Here is a 19,017-nt window from a genome sequence, read left to right as displayed (position 1 = left end):
AATGTGGGTCAAGTTACAGTATGTCGGTCTTTTTCGCATCACCGATGTGGGTAAAAGTAGCTGTACTTTTTTTGGCCTGTGCGTCAAAAACAAGATGATTCAGTCCTTAATTAAACCTTTGAGGAAAAGTATCAAGCACATTTAAAATCAGCCACCGAATCAGTAGCTTTTCTCGTGAGTATAAAGAGAAATGTCTGCTGAAACTGGCAAACTAACCAATCTTACAAAGTAGATCTTGAAATCCCCCGGGGCTCACTTTAAGATGTAAACTGCTGTTCAAAAGTTTGGGGTCACCCAGGCAATTTCATGTTTTCCATGAAAACCCACACTTTTATTCATGTGCTAACATAACTGCACAAGGGTTTTCTAATCATCAATTAGCCTTTCAACACCATTAGCTTACACAATGTAGCATTAGAACACAGGAGTGATGGTTGCTGGAAATGTTCCTCTGTACCCCTATGCAGATATTCCATTAAAAATCAGCTGTTTCCAGCTACAATAGTCATTTACCACATTAACAATGTCTACACTGGATTTATGATTCATTTAATCTTCATTGAAAAAAAATGCTGTTCCTTTAAAAAATAAGGACATTTCTCAGTGACTCCAAACTTTGGAACGGTAGTGTACAGGAACAAAAGTTAAGAGAGCGTGAGCCATAAAGAGAATTAATGGACATTGTGGCAACAGCATAGGTTTCAGCATCCTTTGGGTGTGGGGGCATCTTCTGTCGCACAGGTGTCGCAGGGCTTTTTACTGTCTACACACACTATATTTTTCAATGAGGACAGTAAAAGCCTCTGCAGGTGCAGGTCTGGTCTGTGTGGGCTCTCATTTCTATTAATTCCTGCGGTGCCAGTCAGCACACAATCACACCCGGCTCGGGTTGAGTTACTTGGCCATCTGTGGACGAGGATGATACAAGATCCCATGCATGTTAACAATAAGGAGAAAGAGAGGCACAGATTTATCATGCCAACAGAGGCTTTTTTAATCAAAGCGAGTGCTGAGTGAGAGGGTAGTATCACATAAGACAGAGGGAGGTATTTGAGCTCGCCCAGCAAACACCATGTCGGTCAAATTCCCGGTAAGACGAGTGATTAACTCTGCTGGCAAGCTGCCAATCTCGAGTGCAAATGATCTTATCAATGGGAGCGGTGAATGTGACAAAAAGGCTTTTGTGGATAACAATCAGGCTGTTTTCTTTTCCACATTACAGTGTGACATCTGCGCCGTGGTTGTTTGAGTGTGTGTGAGTCAAAGACTGTGCGGGGCATGAGCCGCCTGTGGCATTGCATGCAGATGTTCACACTTCCCTTAGACAGTCAAAATTTAGCTTCTTCCGCAGCCCCCAGACCCCCTAGTTCAGTAGCTCTGTTGTTTTTCTGCCACTTTTTACCAATTATCCCCATGACATCACTCAAAACTCAGCAAGCAGCCTCAGAAATAAAAGAAACCACAAGTGCTTTTGTTGTATGACTTTTTTTTCCCATTTAGTCAGATTTTTTTTTCTCAAGCAACATAAGTAAAACTGTCTACATCAATGGCAAACCTCACAATATTCCCATTCAGTACCATTCTCAGGGGAACAGGAGGAATAGATAAAACAATTTAGAACAGCAGCAGCACTTTTCTGCACATTTTATGAGCACGACTAAATTTGCTAACAATGCAATGAATGATATCATACAGCCACTTTAAAACTGCTGAACCCCCTGTTTGCCTGAGTTCTCCCAAAGAATCTTGAGTCACGATATGTGGCTGCGACTGCCACGGGCAGCCAAAGAAGAAGACTGCAGGCAGTTTGACGAAGCAAAATTTCAAAAGTTCATGAGATGCTCAGAGCTTGAAGGGGCAAATGGCAGGATAGTAATGTCTGCTTGTTAGGATTGAAAGTCTGTTTGTGCGCTTTCTTTCTAAACTACAAATACCTTCAAGCATTTGTGTTTTGGCTGAGTTACATGAGAACATCTCCAAAATACATTAGAAACATTTAGATTCATCAACGTGTTTGCCTGCAAGTCTGCTGAAAAGTCTTGGATTTACGTGTCAAATCTGGTTTGAAGTCCCAATTGTTTTTTTTCCACTTCTGAATTAGTAACCACTATCAGGGACAATTCCAACAGCAGATCCCAATCTGCTCACAATAAAGCTGCATTGTTATGCTCTAGGCCCTGAAAGTCATGTGACCAGAATGAGAAAGTTCATGAACTTCCGAAGGCAGGCAGACAAACAGGAGTAAAACTTGGAGCTACACAAATACACATGTATTTAAACATAAGGATTTTGTTGCTGTTGTTTTCTGTGACGGCCATTTCTTCCTCTTCGTGCATTCTTTTATAACCTGGTCCAAGCAGTCTTCACAATGACCTTTATCTCAGAGAGTCACATCAGCAGACTGTGAGGCAATATGTCACAGTTCTTTACCCCGCTGTGGAAGAAAACGAGGGAACACAAAAGGTTACATTTTTAAAACAAAACAAAGCAATGTGTCCAGACTTGAGAGCCTAAAGTTGCTTCTTGAGGTGCTGTCAGAGAGGCTTAGTTTTTGTTGTTGTTGTATTTGGCACTGACGGCCCTGCAACGATTAAGTCCTCCATTACCGGCAAAGAGAAACGGTCCAAAACTCCTCAGATTAGGGCAACGGCTGTCAGTCATTTGATAGATCGTTGCCATCCCGAACAAACAAACAATCAAACAATTTAGGAGAACTGTACATCGAAAGAGACAAAAATAGCCACAAAAATAGCCTTGATATATTCCACTGGGACAACTGTAGTAGTGCTAGTTGCTAAAATGGAGCAGAGAGACAGACTGACAAATAGGACAGACAGGCACTTAAGTGCTAATGCATAGCAAAGATTAAAGTAAGCAAAAGAGGAGGAGGAGGGGGGGTGATAGAAACAGAGTCTTAAAGAAGGATTTTGGGCCAAAGCACTTTTAATTCAACCAGTTTAAAATGAAAAAGTGTATTTAAAAAAAAAAAAAAAAAAAAAAACTAAAATAAAACTGTTCGGTAGTGTATAAAATAACTGAGAACAAATGAGCAGTTTGATTGATTTTATATTCACATAAGTAAAATGAGAACTGACCCCTTTTCAAGTGCTATACGCAGTGTGCTGACAGCTACAAAGCTAGCATTAGAATGGCTATTGATAGGGTCTCTGTCCTAAGCTGTATGTACTGTATGTTATTTAGCATCCTGAGATGAAGGGGATTAAGTGAGACACAAGTGTCTGGAACTAATAGCACTAATGGGATTGCTTGGCTCTATGTCAGGGATCTAACCCTGAGCTGTAGTCAGCAGGATGCTGAATTTATGTCCTGGCATGATGCTAATATGTTAATCTGATCTACCTGGCTTTAGCTAGCTAGCAAGCTACTATATTCCCTGCTACAAGTATCTTTTATTTCAAGCGTTTGTATTCAATACTTTCATTTATGGCTCAAGAAACCTAAGTAGTAAGAGAAGTCAGGAGAAAAAGAAAACAAGGATTTAAAGAAGAAATGCGACACACTAATGAGCAGTTAGCTAACAGCAGCTATGCTAATATTTCTTACAGTAGAAAGGAAGGCTAGCAGATTGCTAGTACTATTATTATTATTATCGTTATTATTATTATTATTATTGTTATTAATAAAATGCTGCGTTCATGTCATATTGGATTTATTGTGATTCCAGGTTTCTGTCTTGTAAATAGAGTTTATGGCAGCATCAAAGTTAGGAAAAGTTATATCTATTGTAGCACTTTTGTCCAAATAAATACACAGTAGACAAGAGATGCGAGTACACGTCTGTGCAAAATCAATTAAATGTCAGATTATATAAAATAGTATCACCTTACAATAACTGCATCACTTCCAAGTTGCACTTATGTAAAACTATAACCTAATAGTTAAGAATTATTGTATCTGGACAGACGATCTGCCATTCCTCAGACATGGTATTGTTTTTTTAGCTGGAGGGGTTGTGTGGATCTGACTTCCTCTTTAAAATACCCCAAGCGGCTCTTATTGGATTCAAGTCAGGCAACACTATATTCTCCTTTAAAAACTCTTATGCGATCTTGGAAGTGTGCTTTGGATGATTATACTGCTGGAATATTCCTCTTCTGCAAAGCTTCTGCAAACTGGGAGTCATTTTGTCAGGTAATGCCATGGTATATCCACAGCATTCATGGTGCTACCTATAACTGTCTTTTGAAAATGTTTTTTGGGGGATTTTGCACAGGTGTTTACTGACTTCTGTTGTATACTCTAGAACAGTGTTTCCCAACCTGTTTGGCTTGGAGAGGGTTAGAAGCTCAAACTTCATGTTTTCATTGCAGCTGTTTTTGCTTCTCTAACATCCACCCGTTTAACATGAACGCAGCGAAAGCCCACACCAGTGCTCCCCACTTACTAGTATTTTCTGTTGCATTTTTTTTGGAAACTACATTAAATCAAGCACGAAAATGACAACCGAAAGCTATAGTTAGTCGACGCTACGTTGCAGTTCTTCGTAAAATGGCTACAATCTGAAAATGAGGCACTTTTTGAGCAGATACATAATTCTGTATATTTTCTTTTTCACACACTAGTCACCCACCATTGTACTCTTTAGTGATTTAACTTTTTCAATTAGGAAAAATAAAATCAACAAAATAACCAAAACACTGTCCTCCATTTTTGTACCCTTCTCTGATTGGCTTTCACTCGAGGAATGAGAGCAGCAAATAGCTTTATAAGAATGTCATTTGGCACACATCCCTGTTGGTTTCCACAACCAAGTAGATGAAAGCGAAGAGAAGAAAAAAAAAAATCCATCATTCTCTGTCAAAGTGCTTCAGGGCTGTGTCCGATCCAGCTGCTCTCTCGATGTGATTGGTTGTCACTAAAGGAAGAGGCGGAGCTTCGAAGCCCTGAGTGGTACCAGATTGTTTCCCCAAGGACGACGCACTGACATCAGCACTCTGGAAAAAAAGACACACACAGAGAAAGGGGAAATGATATTGTCATACGCGGAATAAACACTCACTGAGATATGGGGATGAAATAAATATTATGACATGTTTATACAGTGACCTCTTTCTTATCATGGTAATTATAATATGTAATGCTGTTTATCAGTGTGTGCTTATCGGCCCGGGAACGCAGTGACCCTAAAACGAACAACAGAAACATACAATACCACTAAACAGGCTGGAAAAAGATGTAGACAGGAGGTGATAAAGGGAACAGCAGGAAGGGAGAAAGTGAGGACACCTACTGCTACAGGCACAGAGTCAAATGTGTGTGTGCCAGCATGTGGAAAAACAAAGATCTGGATATGTATCACGTTTTCTGGCATTTTCGAAGCATCCCATCATGTCGGACATGTGAGCACTCAGGTCTGTGAGGAACTGCCATGATTGTAACAATTCAAAATGTCAGGTCTTTCCTGGCATTATTTGCACAGCTGATAGGATTAGCAGATGCAGACTTGATGGTAATTCTGCTCCGGTGTAGAATCCCACGGTGCCATGCGGCCATCTGTCTGCATAATGTTAACTATATGAAGTGCTATTTTAGGCTTTTCTGGTCAAATCTTTGCTTGTCAGTCCAAAACTGTGAAATGGTGGCTACAGATCATGCTGTGGGACACTGAGAGGTGATTTAAGGGGCCAGCATGCTTCAAACAAAGTACTGGTTGGACAACTGAGCAACAGAGCGCAGGAGGGCTGCGTCAGTCATTTTTGTAGCTTTCCAAAGATTACAATCTGACAAGCATGCTCTCCTAATGCAGATGTATCCAGAAAACACATTGTAAAAACAGTTTTTTTGGAGCATAGTTTAAAGGATGCTATAAACTGTAAATTTCAGGAATGTAGACAGTTATGAAAGAAGCACTGCATAGTCTTTAGTTGGTAATTCAATATAGTGATAACAGATTGCATTGGACCAATACTCGCGGGATATTTTAGGAATATGGTTTAACACCATAGATGTATACGGACAGGTTAGGAGACTGCTACCTGACCCAAAAAAAGACAAAAGCCCTATTCGCGTGGGATTAGTATTACCTGGGGATCTCTGGTAATTTGTGAATCACCCCAGGACGTCTGTGTTTCTCGCTGTGTATTCGCACGGGATAAGCGAAGTCTGTATTTTACTCGAATTTACTGACATTACAGCCCAGATATGATGTCAACTCTGTGCCAGTCGGAACAGCCGCTGTTGTCATGTCTATGTGCAAAGTGGCCTGCTGCTCCCCGCAAAAAAACATACAGACACCGGTCGCGCGAATAAACACTAAAAACATTAAAAGCCTATGTTATAACAACGCTATTGTTAGGGTCTCGATAGGTTTGGGCACAAAAACCACTTGGTTAAGTTAGGGCTGGACCCGACTATCCAAATATTTGGTCCCGACGGTGGTATCCGGATAATAATTTTGAGATCCAAATATTCGCCGGTCACTGAGATGCAGATTCGCAGGGGACTAGTATTATCCCAGGACATTGGTGTTTGGTGAAATATAGTAGGCAATTTGTGGGGGAATTATTACTTTACCAAATACCGACATGGCGCATTCGCACGGGATTAAGATCACCGACCTCTTTCGCAATTATTACAAATCACCGGAGGTCCCCAGGTAATACTAATCCCGTGTGAATAGGGCTAAAGTGTCAATAGAGCAAGATATGATGACTTTTAGGTTTACATTACGAGCAACAAAGTTACAAAATGGCCGACACTCGCCAGCAGCAATGTCACTGAGTCGCTGCTGAAGTGTTGCTCAATCACTTGTCGCTGTCGTTAGTGTCGCAGGGTAGAGTCAAATAGAACAGGAAACTGGTTAACGGGAAGAATAGAATTTTCTCCCATTGTTCAAACAGAACTGAACAGAGGATGATGTGTAGAAAGAGAGAAAGTGGAAATGGCGAAACAGTAACATGTGACTTGATGCTTCACCATGCCACCCAAACGTTAGGCATCAGTTTGTAACTTCACATGGAAGGCTTCCGTTGAAAATGACTGAGCCAGTTGCTTTTTCGGCAGTTGTCTGAACACGCTGCTAATAGTGTGTAACTAGCTTCCTAGTTAACCATGACGCCAGTTTCCTCTGGTTGCAGGGAAAGTTGGGGGAGCACATGGAGGCAACAAGAGGCTCAGGCCCTGAACTGAAGACATGGGAAGAAGGACTGGCTCTGTTTTCAAGGTATGATAAGCTGTTATGAGCCAGGGAGGGAGCATGCTTAGCTTTGTCCATGGGACTCAACTTTTCCTTGTAGTTCTGTTCTTTGATGACAGCTTACATCTCATGCATTTAAGTGAAACTATCAAAACATTCCATCAAGGAAATTTTTCTACTTCTGTTGATAAAGTCTCTACCGCTGGAACAGAGTGGTGTTGGTCAAATCTCTGGATATAGTCCGAAGTCTGGAATAATTTCCAAATTCTAAGACATTCTTAAGATTACGCCCAAAAGGCTGGTCTAACCTACAAGTTTGGAAAATTACCTGAAAACTTTAAGTGAGGTCTCCGCCATGTCGCAACTGCTAATGAGCTAAACCTCCCAATATTTAAGTTTTACTTAAGTTAATATTTAAGTTTTGAATCCCCCAAAATGGCATCATTGACAGCCCTACAAAATATGGATTGAAATGATGCAGAATGCACTGCCTGTCTCAATACTGTGCACTCTGACAGCTGCTAACCCAGTGTGATGTGCAATTAACCTTCAAGACTGAGGTTATAATGTAGTGCATAGCAGCCTTTAAACCAGATGTTCGGACTAATGCATTGCTGAGCATAATTACTGCATAGAGTAGAACTATTCTGCCTCTCTTGTAACAGTTTGTGGTACAATGGTTTAATTAAAGAGTGAATGAAAAATTCTAGAAGAGTGACTTAGTTTGGACTAAAAGCAGGATTACGATTAGGGCTATAAAGATTAATAAATGAGTTACTCTGTGCCAAAAGTAGAGACTCACAATAAGCTCAGGCTGTTGTCTGTTAAGCTGGTACAGAGAACAGGCTCACAGAGAGTTCCCTAAAATTTCCCAGCCGTTGCTCGACTCTCTAATTGCATGAGGGTACTCTATATTTACGCCCCTCCCTCTCTTCCCAGTTTGTCTTCTTCCTGGTGCAGTGAGCTATATTTAGTCCCCCCTCAGCACAGACGGTGCCCGCCAGCCGGCCAAGCCGCGACGGCCTAAAGCAGAGCAGAGCAGCTCCCTCATTCAGCCATGCAGCTCGAAAAACAGCAACAAAAACAAGCCGTCCAAGCAAAGCATCCAGAGGAGCCAGGCTGGACACGCACCGATGCTCTGCCATGGATACAGACACACTGAAACCAGCCACACACAGCAATGTGGAGGAAGACGCTATAATTATATGGATGACATTCACTTAATAACGACCTTTCTCCCTCGCAGACTCAGGAAAAAAAAACTGTCCACTGCCTCAACCTAATGCACTGATTCACACACATCCTCTTATTTACACCTGAAATGCTTCCTCTCCTGCTCACACCAGTCAGATATTGCCTTCTTATGTCCGCCCAGCTACCTCATTCATTGGCCTTAACCTTACTTTGTGTTTTGCATATTGATCTCATTCGTTTCCTCGCATCGCTTCTCCATCAGTTGGCAAATCGATGCAATAATGACCACGGTAGTGTGTGAGTGTGTGTGTCTTTCTCGTTGCCTGTCTCTCCCAGACTGTTTAAATCAAGAGGTTACACAAGACTATCTGCATCTGCAGTCCATGGCTCTCCAATAACTGTTCTCCGGCTGCTTGTGTACGTGTGTGTGTGTGTATATGTGTGTAATTAGGAGGGTCTGGGTCTGTGTGATGTCTTAATCGAGGGCTGCCTAAAATTGAAAGCCACCCTGTTCTCCGGTCGTAAATCGAGTGTGTCAGTCTGTCATTTTCGTGCCGCCCAGACTCCCACAAGGCACGGGGCTGTTCTAAGCAACATTATGTGAGTCACTGAGTCCACCGGTCAGTCAGTTTGGGTTAAATCATGTTTTACTTAGAAGGGAATTGGGCAGACCCACACTAGAGGTATTAGATTCCATCATGTGCTTACAATAAATGAAATACATGAAAACAGTGCACAGCAACTAAAAAGAAAAAACACCTGTAATGTTGGATATCACTACACGCCACGCCCCACCGTGAAGAACTTCAGAGGGGAAAAGATTAATGAGAATCACTAGAAATCCCCGAGGAGTTTATCACTGGATCTTCTTTCACAAGCCTCTCCAGTGGCAGAAGATGTGTCTCTCCTCAGGTATGCCAATTTGTGCTTTCAAGCAAAAGATGGTTCCAACCTGCAGCAACGTCTTTGGGCACAAATTTCTTTAACTCCGATAGCAGCCAACAGCGACCCTTTGACCTCCACATTATGGGAAACAAAGAATTTTCTTCTGGAGATCATTAAGGAATTAAGAATGAGAAAGTCTCCACAAACTTTTTCCACAATGGCAGCAACTTCTTTTGCCAGTGACTTTAGCTCCGCAATCCTCCAGTACCGTTATTAAACTTGATTCCATTAAATCGTCTATCCTGCAAGCAGGCAAGAGGGTAAGAGGTACAACAGTGCAACATAAACTGGGATCCAGCATCAAGACAGCTGCGGAAACACGGGCCGAACACTGGCAGGCTGAACAGGCACGATAGCTCCGGTGTCACCTCATTTAATTTCTTCCAGTGACGCCAGAAAGTCTGTCAGTAATGAAGATATAATGTTTGCACTCTGACCAGTTTCTGATTTCACAGTACTTATTTGTTAGTCATGAATCTGGCACATGTGTGCATGACAATTCGGTTGAAGTGATACTCCACCCTATATCTATCTGAGTATCAAACACTTGCCTCTGTGGGCTTCAAAGGTGCTCGTAACAAGTATGAAAATTGCTTCTTCATGAAGGGCGTCAGCTGCACTCCACTTGGTTACACAATGGTAACAATGGCCTCCAATGGCGACCCAGTTTCATGACCCTTGCATTGTTTGGACATTGTTTGGAGCTCATAATTTTGGAAATGTCATATTTCTGCCAGACCTATTAAATACATAGTTTCCATTTGAATAATTTAAGTGTACATGTTAATCTCCATGTAAAACACCCTCAGCCACTAGTCTTCCAGGGTTTGGAACACATAAAATACAAATCAGTAATGGGACAAAGGGAGGCTAAGACTCAGTGTATGCAAAATGAACTAGGTCGCATGATGTGAAAATGCCTTAAGGCAAAAGTGCTAAAGAGTGTTATATACAGCCACAGTTTAAGGGTCAAAGCGAGACATTTTTCCTCTAAACTGAACACAGGCACCTAGCGCAGTCTTTCTAAAGCCACCTTTCAAGCATACAGGGAACAAATGATAGACTATGGGTGGAGTATTTACACTGGATATCAGGGCTGCAAATAAGAATTATTGACATTGGTGATTAATCTGGCGAAAATGCTTTGTTTTGACCGCAACATTACCAACAATATTGAGTTTATGGTCATATGAGTAAAAAAAAACAGTAAAGAATCAGAAAATTTCAACTGTGCTTTACTCAAAGTGATGAATTGATTATCACAATAGTTGGTGATTAATTGCTGTAGCTGTATTGGATACTGAATAACAGAAAGTATTGAACCTCTGGAATCCCAAAGATAATACAAGTATAACAGGTCTGAGGACAGTTCTAAAAAATCAAACACACAAACAGTCAACTGCATTTAACATGCCTCGTTAAAGTGAACGCACAACTGCTTTGGATCTTGTCTTGAAACCCTCCATCGTAATTTAGGGATACATTTAGAATATTTTAGTCGTCTCTATTTGTAAGTGGGATTACAACAAAACTACCGGGTGCGGATCTTTATTTAAAATGGCAAGATAATGGGCATTAGCCTTGGTGGAGGACAGCCCTTAGAGTGCAGTTCTAGTTACTTTAGAAAGTAACTGCAGCAGTAAAACTGTACTATACAATTAAATTTGCAAATGCATGATATTTTGCAGTGGTCCGGTGGTTAGCACCGTCGCCTTGCTAGAAGATCCCTGCTTCGCATCCCTTCCTGGGCCTGGAATCTTTCTGTGTGGAGTTTGCATTTGTGGGTTTTCTCCGGGTACTCCGGCTTTCGCACACAGTCCAAAAACATGTTGAGGTTAATTGATAATTCCTTTTTTAAAGTTTTTTTGTTGGCCTTCTGTTGGCTGACAGGTTACTAGTGTGGCAGACATTAAAGTAGGGAGTAGAATGGAAGGAAGACCTGCAGCAAAGGGCCATGAATCAAACCCAGGCTGCGGCGTCATAGACTATAGCCCCTGTTCACGGGTCCATTAATTGATAATCCTAAATTGTCTGTAAGTGTGAATGTGAGTGTGGTTGTTTGTCGCTACATGTAGCCCTGTGATGGACTGGTGACCTGTCCAGGGTGGCCCCTGCCTTCCCACTAAAACAGCTGGGATAGACTCAAGCCCCCTGCGACCCTAATGAGGATTAAGTGGTTTATAGATAATGGATGGATGGATTCATGACATTTTGCAATTAATCCGTGGTTCACACGAGCGCTTAAAGGTGGGGATCCATAAAGGTCAACTAGAGTCCATTACCCTGTTACCAAACACTGCCACAGATAATCCAAAGAAGGTCCTGCTGTCGCGCCCCTGTGACCCATCAACAGAGGCTATAGTCCCCAACTCAACAGTCATGGGTTCGAGTCCGACCCATGGCCATTTTTCAGCATTTCCCAACTCTTCTCCCCAAGTTTCCTGTCTCCCTCTCCATTGTGCACTGTACTAAAGGAAAAAAAAAATTTAAAAAATTACTTTAAAAAGGCCCTGCTGTTACGCCATCATTGCTTGACTAACAAGTGATTGTGAGAGATTGCAGGACATGAACATAACTACTTTAATACTGTGGGGCTTAATAAAAAATTGAGGTGATGACCACATGACTAGAGGAAGCTTTTTTAAATCATTTTAAACATCCCCATGTTAAGCTGTAAGTTTCCATACATTACGCACTGCAGCCGGCAACGGAAGGCAGATTGTGTGGTGTTGAAAGACATCTATTACCCTTTCCCACCCACTCCATTCCCTCTTTAAACTCTGCCGCTGTCAATCACACTTGCAGCGGCTACAACAGCTACGCAGAAAGCTATTTAACCATGTGCAAGAGCATGTGTGTGTGTAACCTGTATGTACACACCATGATGTACGTGGGAGTTGCAAGGCTTACATGGTATATAACACAGATGGACTGAGGATTCCCACACGTGCAAAACATAGTCAAGATGCTATGACAAGGTGGAAACCTCAAAAGAGACATAACTTGTGAAAGGCTTTTTACATGACATATTAAAAGTTTGAAATGTCATTATAGGTTGTAATTTGCCAGTATTGTGTCATATTTTTATGAGTGTGTAATGAGGCAAGTAAAAAAACAAAAATAATACAAAAATAATACAAAAAACAAGAGGCTGTGATAGCTTACATTATGCGGCAACACAGTGGGAAGCTTGAGTGGGTGTGTTAGAGAGAAGCTGGAAGCAGGAAAAGCAGCACTGCAGAGTCGGGGGAAAAAGGGTGAAGGGCAGCACATTTGCGGGAAAACCACATCCACTGCCCCATGTGCAGCCTCACATTCAAGGATTTTTAGATCATCTAGAATTCGATTTAATTAATTACTCTGGCAAGAAACGCAGCGGAGTTATGTGACGATCGGCGTACGTTTGTCTGTCTGTTTTTCTGTCCGTTAGCAACATTACTCAAAAACGGACAAACGAATTTAAATGAAATTTCCAGTGAAGAAATGACATAAGGACCAAGTGATTAGATTTTGTCAGTGATGCGGCTTATAGTCTGGATCCACAGATTTGTTAAAGATTTCTGCAATATTGCGAGATAGCGGCACGGTGTCACTGTAACTATGACAACAAGTGAACACTACATCAGCTGCCTGCTGACGATCACATGATTGTGATCCTACTACAAATCGACCGTTGTGGACTTACCCGTTGGAAATGATACAAGGAACACTGATTAAATTATGGGGGTGTTTCTGAGTTCCATCAGTTCCTGCTGCCTGCTACATATTTTGGTCACGCGATTTGGTATCCGCACATGACGTACACATGCATAACACACGCCTGTGCTCAGCGCAAGGTCACGTTGTTTGTGGGTACATCAATATCTAATGGCCACATCCTATGTTGCTCTGATTTCTGATCATCAATAGCTAATAAATAAACAAACGTTGCATTTCTGATAATCCCACATGAGGGAATGAACAGCCTTGGCGGAGTACTGCGCTCCCTGAGAGCTTTTCTAGTTAGTAAAGCAGTTAGACTACACAGTGGTTTGAGCTTCTGTAATTTAAAGATGTGCCATATTTCTTTGTTTTAAATTATTACAGATGAAATGTCTTTGGGCTTGGGGCTGTTATTCCGACAGAACAAAACACCCGGAGAAGACATCACATTGAACTCTGGGAAACTGTGATGGGATATTTTAGTATAGGTAATTGATAAATACTCAGGAAACTAATCGATCAATGATACAATAACCACCAGCTACAGTCACATGCTATATATCAATGCATGTATATTACTCAGACTGTGTTAGTTGAAATTGCAGCAAGATCCTGAGTCACTGCCTGCACTAGCTGCAATTTAACCTTTGAGCACATTTCCAAATATAAAGAGCAATAGTTTTCAAGTGTCAATAATTTCTCAAATAAATCCATGCTGCTTGTAGCACAGTGATTTCACTGTAGATCCAGAAGTCAACAGAATAAGGGATATACATTCATTTTGGAGCAAGCTACTTAAAAAACATATTGATGTAAACATTGAAGCCGGTTTAAGCAGAAACTTCATTAAGTGGTTGTAAACATCGTTGTGTAACAAAAACTGGCTACTGTACTGAAATCTGACAGGGGACATCGTGTCCCTGGACAGGACACACACAGCTAAAGCCAATACGAATAACGGGTTCTGGGGAATGTTATCTCATTCATTCTCAGTCTCTGCCTAACACACACACACACACATGCGGCTTCGCTGTTTGCTGATTCAGACCAGCGATTTCTCTGCGTCGTGTCGTTCCACCCGTTTTGCCACTTTCTGCGAATGCTGACGGCCCTGCGGAACATTCCCACACAAACACACACATGGAGGTGGTGTCTCGAGTAAAGTGATATATGGAGTGATAGCATAAGCAGGTGGGGTCCTCGCTTCGGAGTAAAGCTTTTCCCAGAATGCCGGTGGCCAGCTTGCTCCGGCTCTCCGACGAAGACGGACAAACGAAATGAAACACAAGAAGCTGTTCTGCCATATTTAAGAAAGGCAGCTGAGTGGCCGAACTGCTGTTGAAACATTTGTTTCTTTTCTTGCTTCACAGTGTGAAAAACAACATATTCAGCTGAAGGATAATTGCATATATTACTGTCTGGATTCTTTTGAGACACGTTTAAACTTGATGGTAAATCTTTCGTTTAAATGAGAGAAGTCTTGAAATCCTTAGATTTAGGTAATTTCTCAACACAAACATTTAAAGATTTGGTCACCATCAACAATCCATCCTTGAAAAGTCCCTAAATGCTAAATAAAGTTGACGATATGGCTAAAATTACAATCGTGATGCCACAATGTTTTTCGATTTGAATCACAATATGGCAAAAGTGTGCAAAATTGTTATTGACCAGTTGATGTTCAAAGTACTGAAAAAGTTCCACTGCGTGCAACATGTTCACACATGTAAAACACAAACCTTAAAGCTGCACTGATCAATAGTTTTTATCAGTGGATGAATTTGAGGGATTGTTAGTAAAGGAGTCATTCCAGAATTGGAGGACATTTTACATCCCACCCATCAAATTTCAAATAATCCACGTACAAAATACTGAAACATGCAGTTGTTGTGTAAATGTACTTGTCCTGAGACCAAATCCAAAAATACTAAGAGAAAATAATTTTTGAAAATATTTTTAAAATACCAAGTAAGTCTGGAGTTCACGAAAATGCCATTTTTTTTTTCTGGTTCCACTCCCTTGATGACTGAATTGAATCTCAAATAAAATAGTTAAAATGAAATTTAAATTTTCCATTTATTTCTCTTGTAATTGTGGGAACATTTTTTTAGTTAACATAATATTTTAGATAATTATTATGCATGGAACGTGTGTCCCACAACAACCCTGTCAGCATAATGTTTCTAGCTGGTAGAAGAAGACAAAAAAAACAATGAATCACATGACACACTGGAGTTAACATCATCAAACTGTTTCCAAAAGAATGGCTAGAGCAAAGCTATGTCCTCTTATGTATTTTTCAGATTTTCAGAACATTGTCAGCCTTCATTGAATGTCTCACTCTACCTCATATTATCAGGATAGGACAAATTCTTTGGACGTTTTTCCATCAGTCAGTTTGTCCTCTTGGTCAGCAGTAACAGCTAGCTAAGTATCTAGTTTCTACTCTGAGAAAAAGCTAACATTAGCATGGATTAGCAACCCTGTTATTGTGATTAGAGTAGGGTTAGCAAACAACACATAAAACATGGAATAAAAATGGTAGCATTGATGTGTAAGCTGAGCCTATTATTATTACCTATTATTTATGAATATGGAGCAGAAAACTGTAAAAGGGTAATTTTTCAAAAATTTTGAAGCCCAAAATGTCCTCAAATTCTGAAATGACCCAAAAATTTAAATATACAAAAGCCTGCTGGAAAATGACCCTACTTCTGACTTGATTTTTGTCCCAATAAACATTTACCTAATAAGTTTCTGCTCTGAATTGCTAGTTTCAAGCAGCATGATGTTCATTTTGCATATTATGGTCCCATTTAGAGTAAAACAGACGATGAAGCATGGTGTGTTTTTGGTCATTGCTACTGTTCCATCTTTAATGTTCTGTATATTGTTTAAAGAAACTTTTGCTCAAATTTAAATAACAGCTCAACTGCTGGCCTTTATCATCTGATGACGATGAGAAAAAAATTTCATGACACTTCCTGAAAGCGTCCTGCTTCTACTGTGATGTGACTTTAAATAATGTGTTCCTCACTTACCTGCTAAACTGAAATAACTCTGCTGTTTGTCTGGGACTGTTTGGTTGGGGCAGAGAACAACGCTCAAACCTTTGGATCATTAAAACGACAAGGTGGGGGTGAACAATGTGGAATCTGCACCGCGTTTGGAAATCCTGCCCCGTGTGTTTAGAAACTGATGCCAAGCCGTGTCTCGCAGTGCCACTGTGTGTGCGTTCACGTGACAGCTCCTGGCCTCTGCTCCAGTCTGATGATGAATTGTGTAATTATTAATAGAGACGCCCTTGCCGCTGTGCACCGCAACAGCTCCCGTTGGTTTTAAGTTTCTACATGTTGCTTTATTGAGGGTGGTGCATTGGGGAACAGGGTGGAGTGTGACTGTATATGTGTATGTGTGTTCACACTGAAAAGCATGATTGACTGTGCAGGCATGCACGTATGAGTGTAGGTGTGGGTGACTGCCTCTGTGTGTGTGTGTGTGTGTGTGTGTGTGTGTGTGTGTGTCTGCCTGTGGGTTGGCAGTAGATTTGGACAGCATGAACAGCAAATATTTGTCTATGAACCCCCTGGAGGCTCCGCTAGTGACACCTCTTGCCTTCTCCTCGTCACCACAGGAGGAAAAAATTTCATAAAAGAATTCACCCCTTCTACTCTCCATCTCCATTTTGGATTTGGCCTCCTCGCCCCACTTAATCTCTCCTATTCCTCAAAGTTTTGCACATTTAGTATGCCGTGCACTTACACAAGACAGGGTCAATGTGTTACTTTGCGTGTTTTGGAGTGCTTCTGTGCTGGGCTACTTACAGAAATCAACTTCACTGCTGTTTAACAATGATTACACCTACAGCATATTGTGTAGTTTACAGCAAGAGTCATTTTCTGCCATATTTGAACACTGCAGAAAGACAATAACAGGGCTTGTGCGCTCCTGAACCATAATGAATGTAAACACCCTAAAATTAAACCTGAAATCCCCACACAAGCTTCATAGTCATTTAACTTCAGATCCAATGTGCAGGTTTATAGAGCCAAAAGGGAAAAAAGGTCAAATACAACTATAGCATTCAAACGCAGCGTGTTATCACACCAGCCTTGTTTGCAAAATGCCTAGCTGTATTGTAAAGTATATGTGATTTGCAGTAAAAGGCTAAAACATGCAAAACCACTGGTATGGTCCTCTAAGGAGTCCGTTATGTGTGGATGGTTGAAAAAACAAGAAAAACATGTCAGAAAAAAGAACAGCAGTTTAATTGACTTAAATGGCGACTTGGATGTAAGTGTCAGATGACACAATAACAGGACACGCTGGTCGTGTGTGTAATGTATGAGTCAATACACCACAAGCCGTTGGGAAATGAGTATGTTTCGCTGTGTGTGTGTGTGTGTGTGTGTGTGTGTGTGTAGTAGAGCTGGGCAGCAAGGCAACTGTGGTGGCTGGCTTGGGTCAGGGCTGTAGGAGCGCATTACTACAGCCTCTAACTGGACAAGAAACACACACACACAGCAGGCGAATGAAGACACATCATAAAAACAACATGGACTCTGTCTGAAAGCGCTGCCTATACAATATATAGTACACTGCATTTACTGTCGGCCATTTTATTTAAGCGTTTAAAATTATCCACCACACAAAGCCCTCAAAAATTCTACTGTAGGAAGAAACAGTGGTTTTCATCGCATGTATGCTACTTTCTGATCAACAATCAGCGACAGTTATGATTTACAGCAAAATGTACTCCGCCAAAGAACGCAGCGGAGTTATGTCATGATCGGCGTTGGTGTGTTTGTCTGTCTGTCTGTCTGTCTGTTTGCAACATTACTCAAAAAAGGACACACGGATTTGAATCAAATTTTCAGGGAAGGTCAGAAATGACACAAGGACCAAGTGATTCAATTTTGGCAGTGATGCGGCTTATAGTCTGGATCCACGGATTTGTTAAAGATTTCTGTATCATTGCGGGATAGCGGCATGGCGTCACTGTAACTATGACAACAAGTGAGCGCTACATGAGCTGCCAACTGACAATCACATGATTGCGATCCTACTATAAATTCACTGTTGCGGACGTATCGGGACTCATCCGTCGGAAATGAGACAAGGAACAATTGATTAAATTGTGGGGGTGTTTCCGAGTCCCATCAATTCCCGCCGCCCGCAAAATATCTAGGTCACGCGATTCAGTATCCGTACGTAACGTACACATGCATAACACACGCCTGTGCTCAGCGCAAGGTCATTTTGTTTGTGGGTACATTTATATTAAATGACCACATTCTATGGTGCCGTGTTTTTTGATCATCAATAACTAATAAATAAATAAATGCTTCCTTTCTAAGCAAAAAAAAGCTGCATTTCTGACAATTCCGTATGGGAGAATGAACAGCCTTGGTGGAGTACTGCGCTCTCTGAGTTCTTTTCTTGTTTTAACTGTAACCATATTCTCTCTGTCACACATGCATAAAGAGAGATCGCTATGGACATGATGTCCCGTGTCATGTAAATAAGCTTCATGATGCATGGTTCATCACAAGCTCTGAGTGTATGTCTATGAGTTGTTTTGGACAGGAGGCGATGATTCATATGCAGATTGTGATGAACTCCAAAAATCCTTCAGCTCTTCCATCATCAGCTAACGGCGGAAAGCAACACGACGTCACCACTTCATGCGGAAACAGCGAGCAGACAAGTCCTGATGATGAGCGTTCTTACATGTGAACAAACACAATCAACGAGCCATGTACAACGTGGCACACGTGGAAAAAAACACTCATGTCACGTTTCATTCAGCTCTCCTGGGTGACAACTGGTCATGAATACAAACAATTTCATTAATGGCAAATGAAATTCAGCAGGAGCATAAACAGTAAACACAGAGTGTGCATGCACATATAGAGCATGTGCTGCCTCTCAATCATTCCTCCTCCCATCACTTTGCTCCTGACCATCCGTCTCTTCCGTGTGCTATTTCTACTTGTTTGTTCTTGACCAGGTATGACTAA

The 19,017-nt window shown here is 41.3% G+C and overlaps 1 protein-coding gene across 1 annotated transcript in view; it reads right to left on the bottom strand.

The window, feature by feature from the left end:
• Nucleotides 1–1,469: 1,469 nt before the first annotated feature.
• si:ch73-335l21.1 (insulin receptor substrate 1-B) overlaps nt 1,470–19,017 on the bottom strand; it is a 60,500-nt gene continuing 42,952 nt past the window's right edge. The window contains exon 4 of the mRNA XM_023274982.3: nt 1,470–4,955. Coding sequence (XP_023130750.1) covers nt 4,948–4,955 — 8 coding nt within the window. The 3' untranslated portion in view covers nt 1,470–4,947. The remainder of the gene's footprint in view (nt 4,956–19,017) is intronic.

Source organism: Amphiprion ocellaris, chromosome 23, assembly GCF_022539595.1.
Source record: "Amphiprion ocellaris isolate individual 3 ecotype Okinawa chromosome 23, ASM2253959v1, whole genome shotgun sequence".
Lineage (NCBI taxonomy): Eukaryota > Metazoa > Chordata > Actinopteri > Pomacentridae > Amphiprion > Amphiprion ocellaris.
Note: the sequence above shows the minus strand (reverse complement) of the source record. Positions and strands in the feature narration are given on the sequence as shown.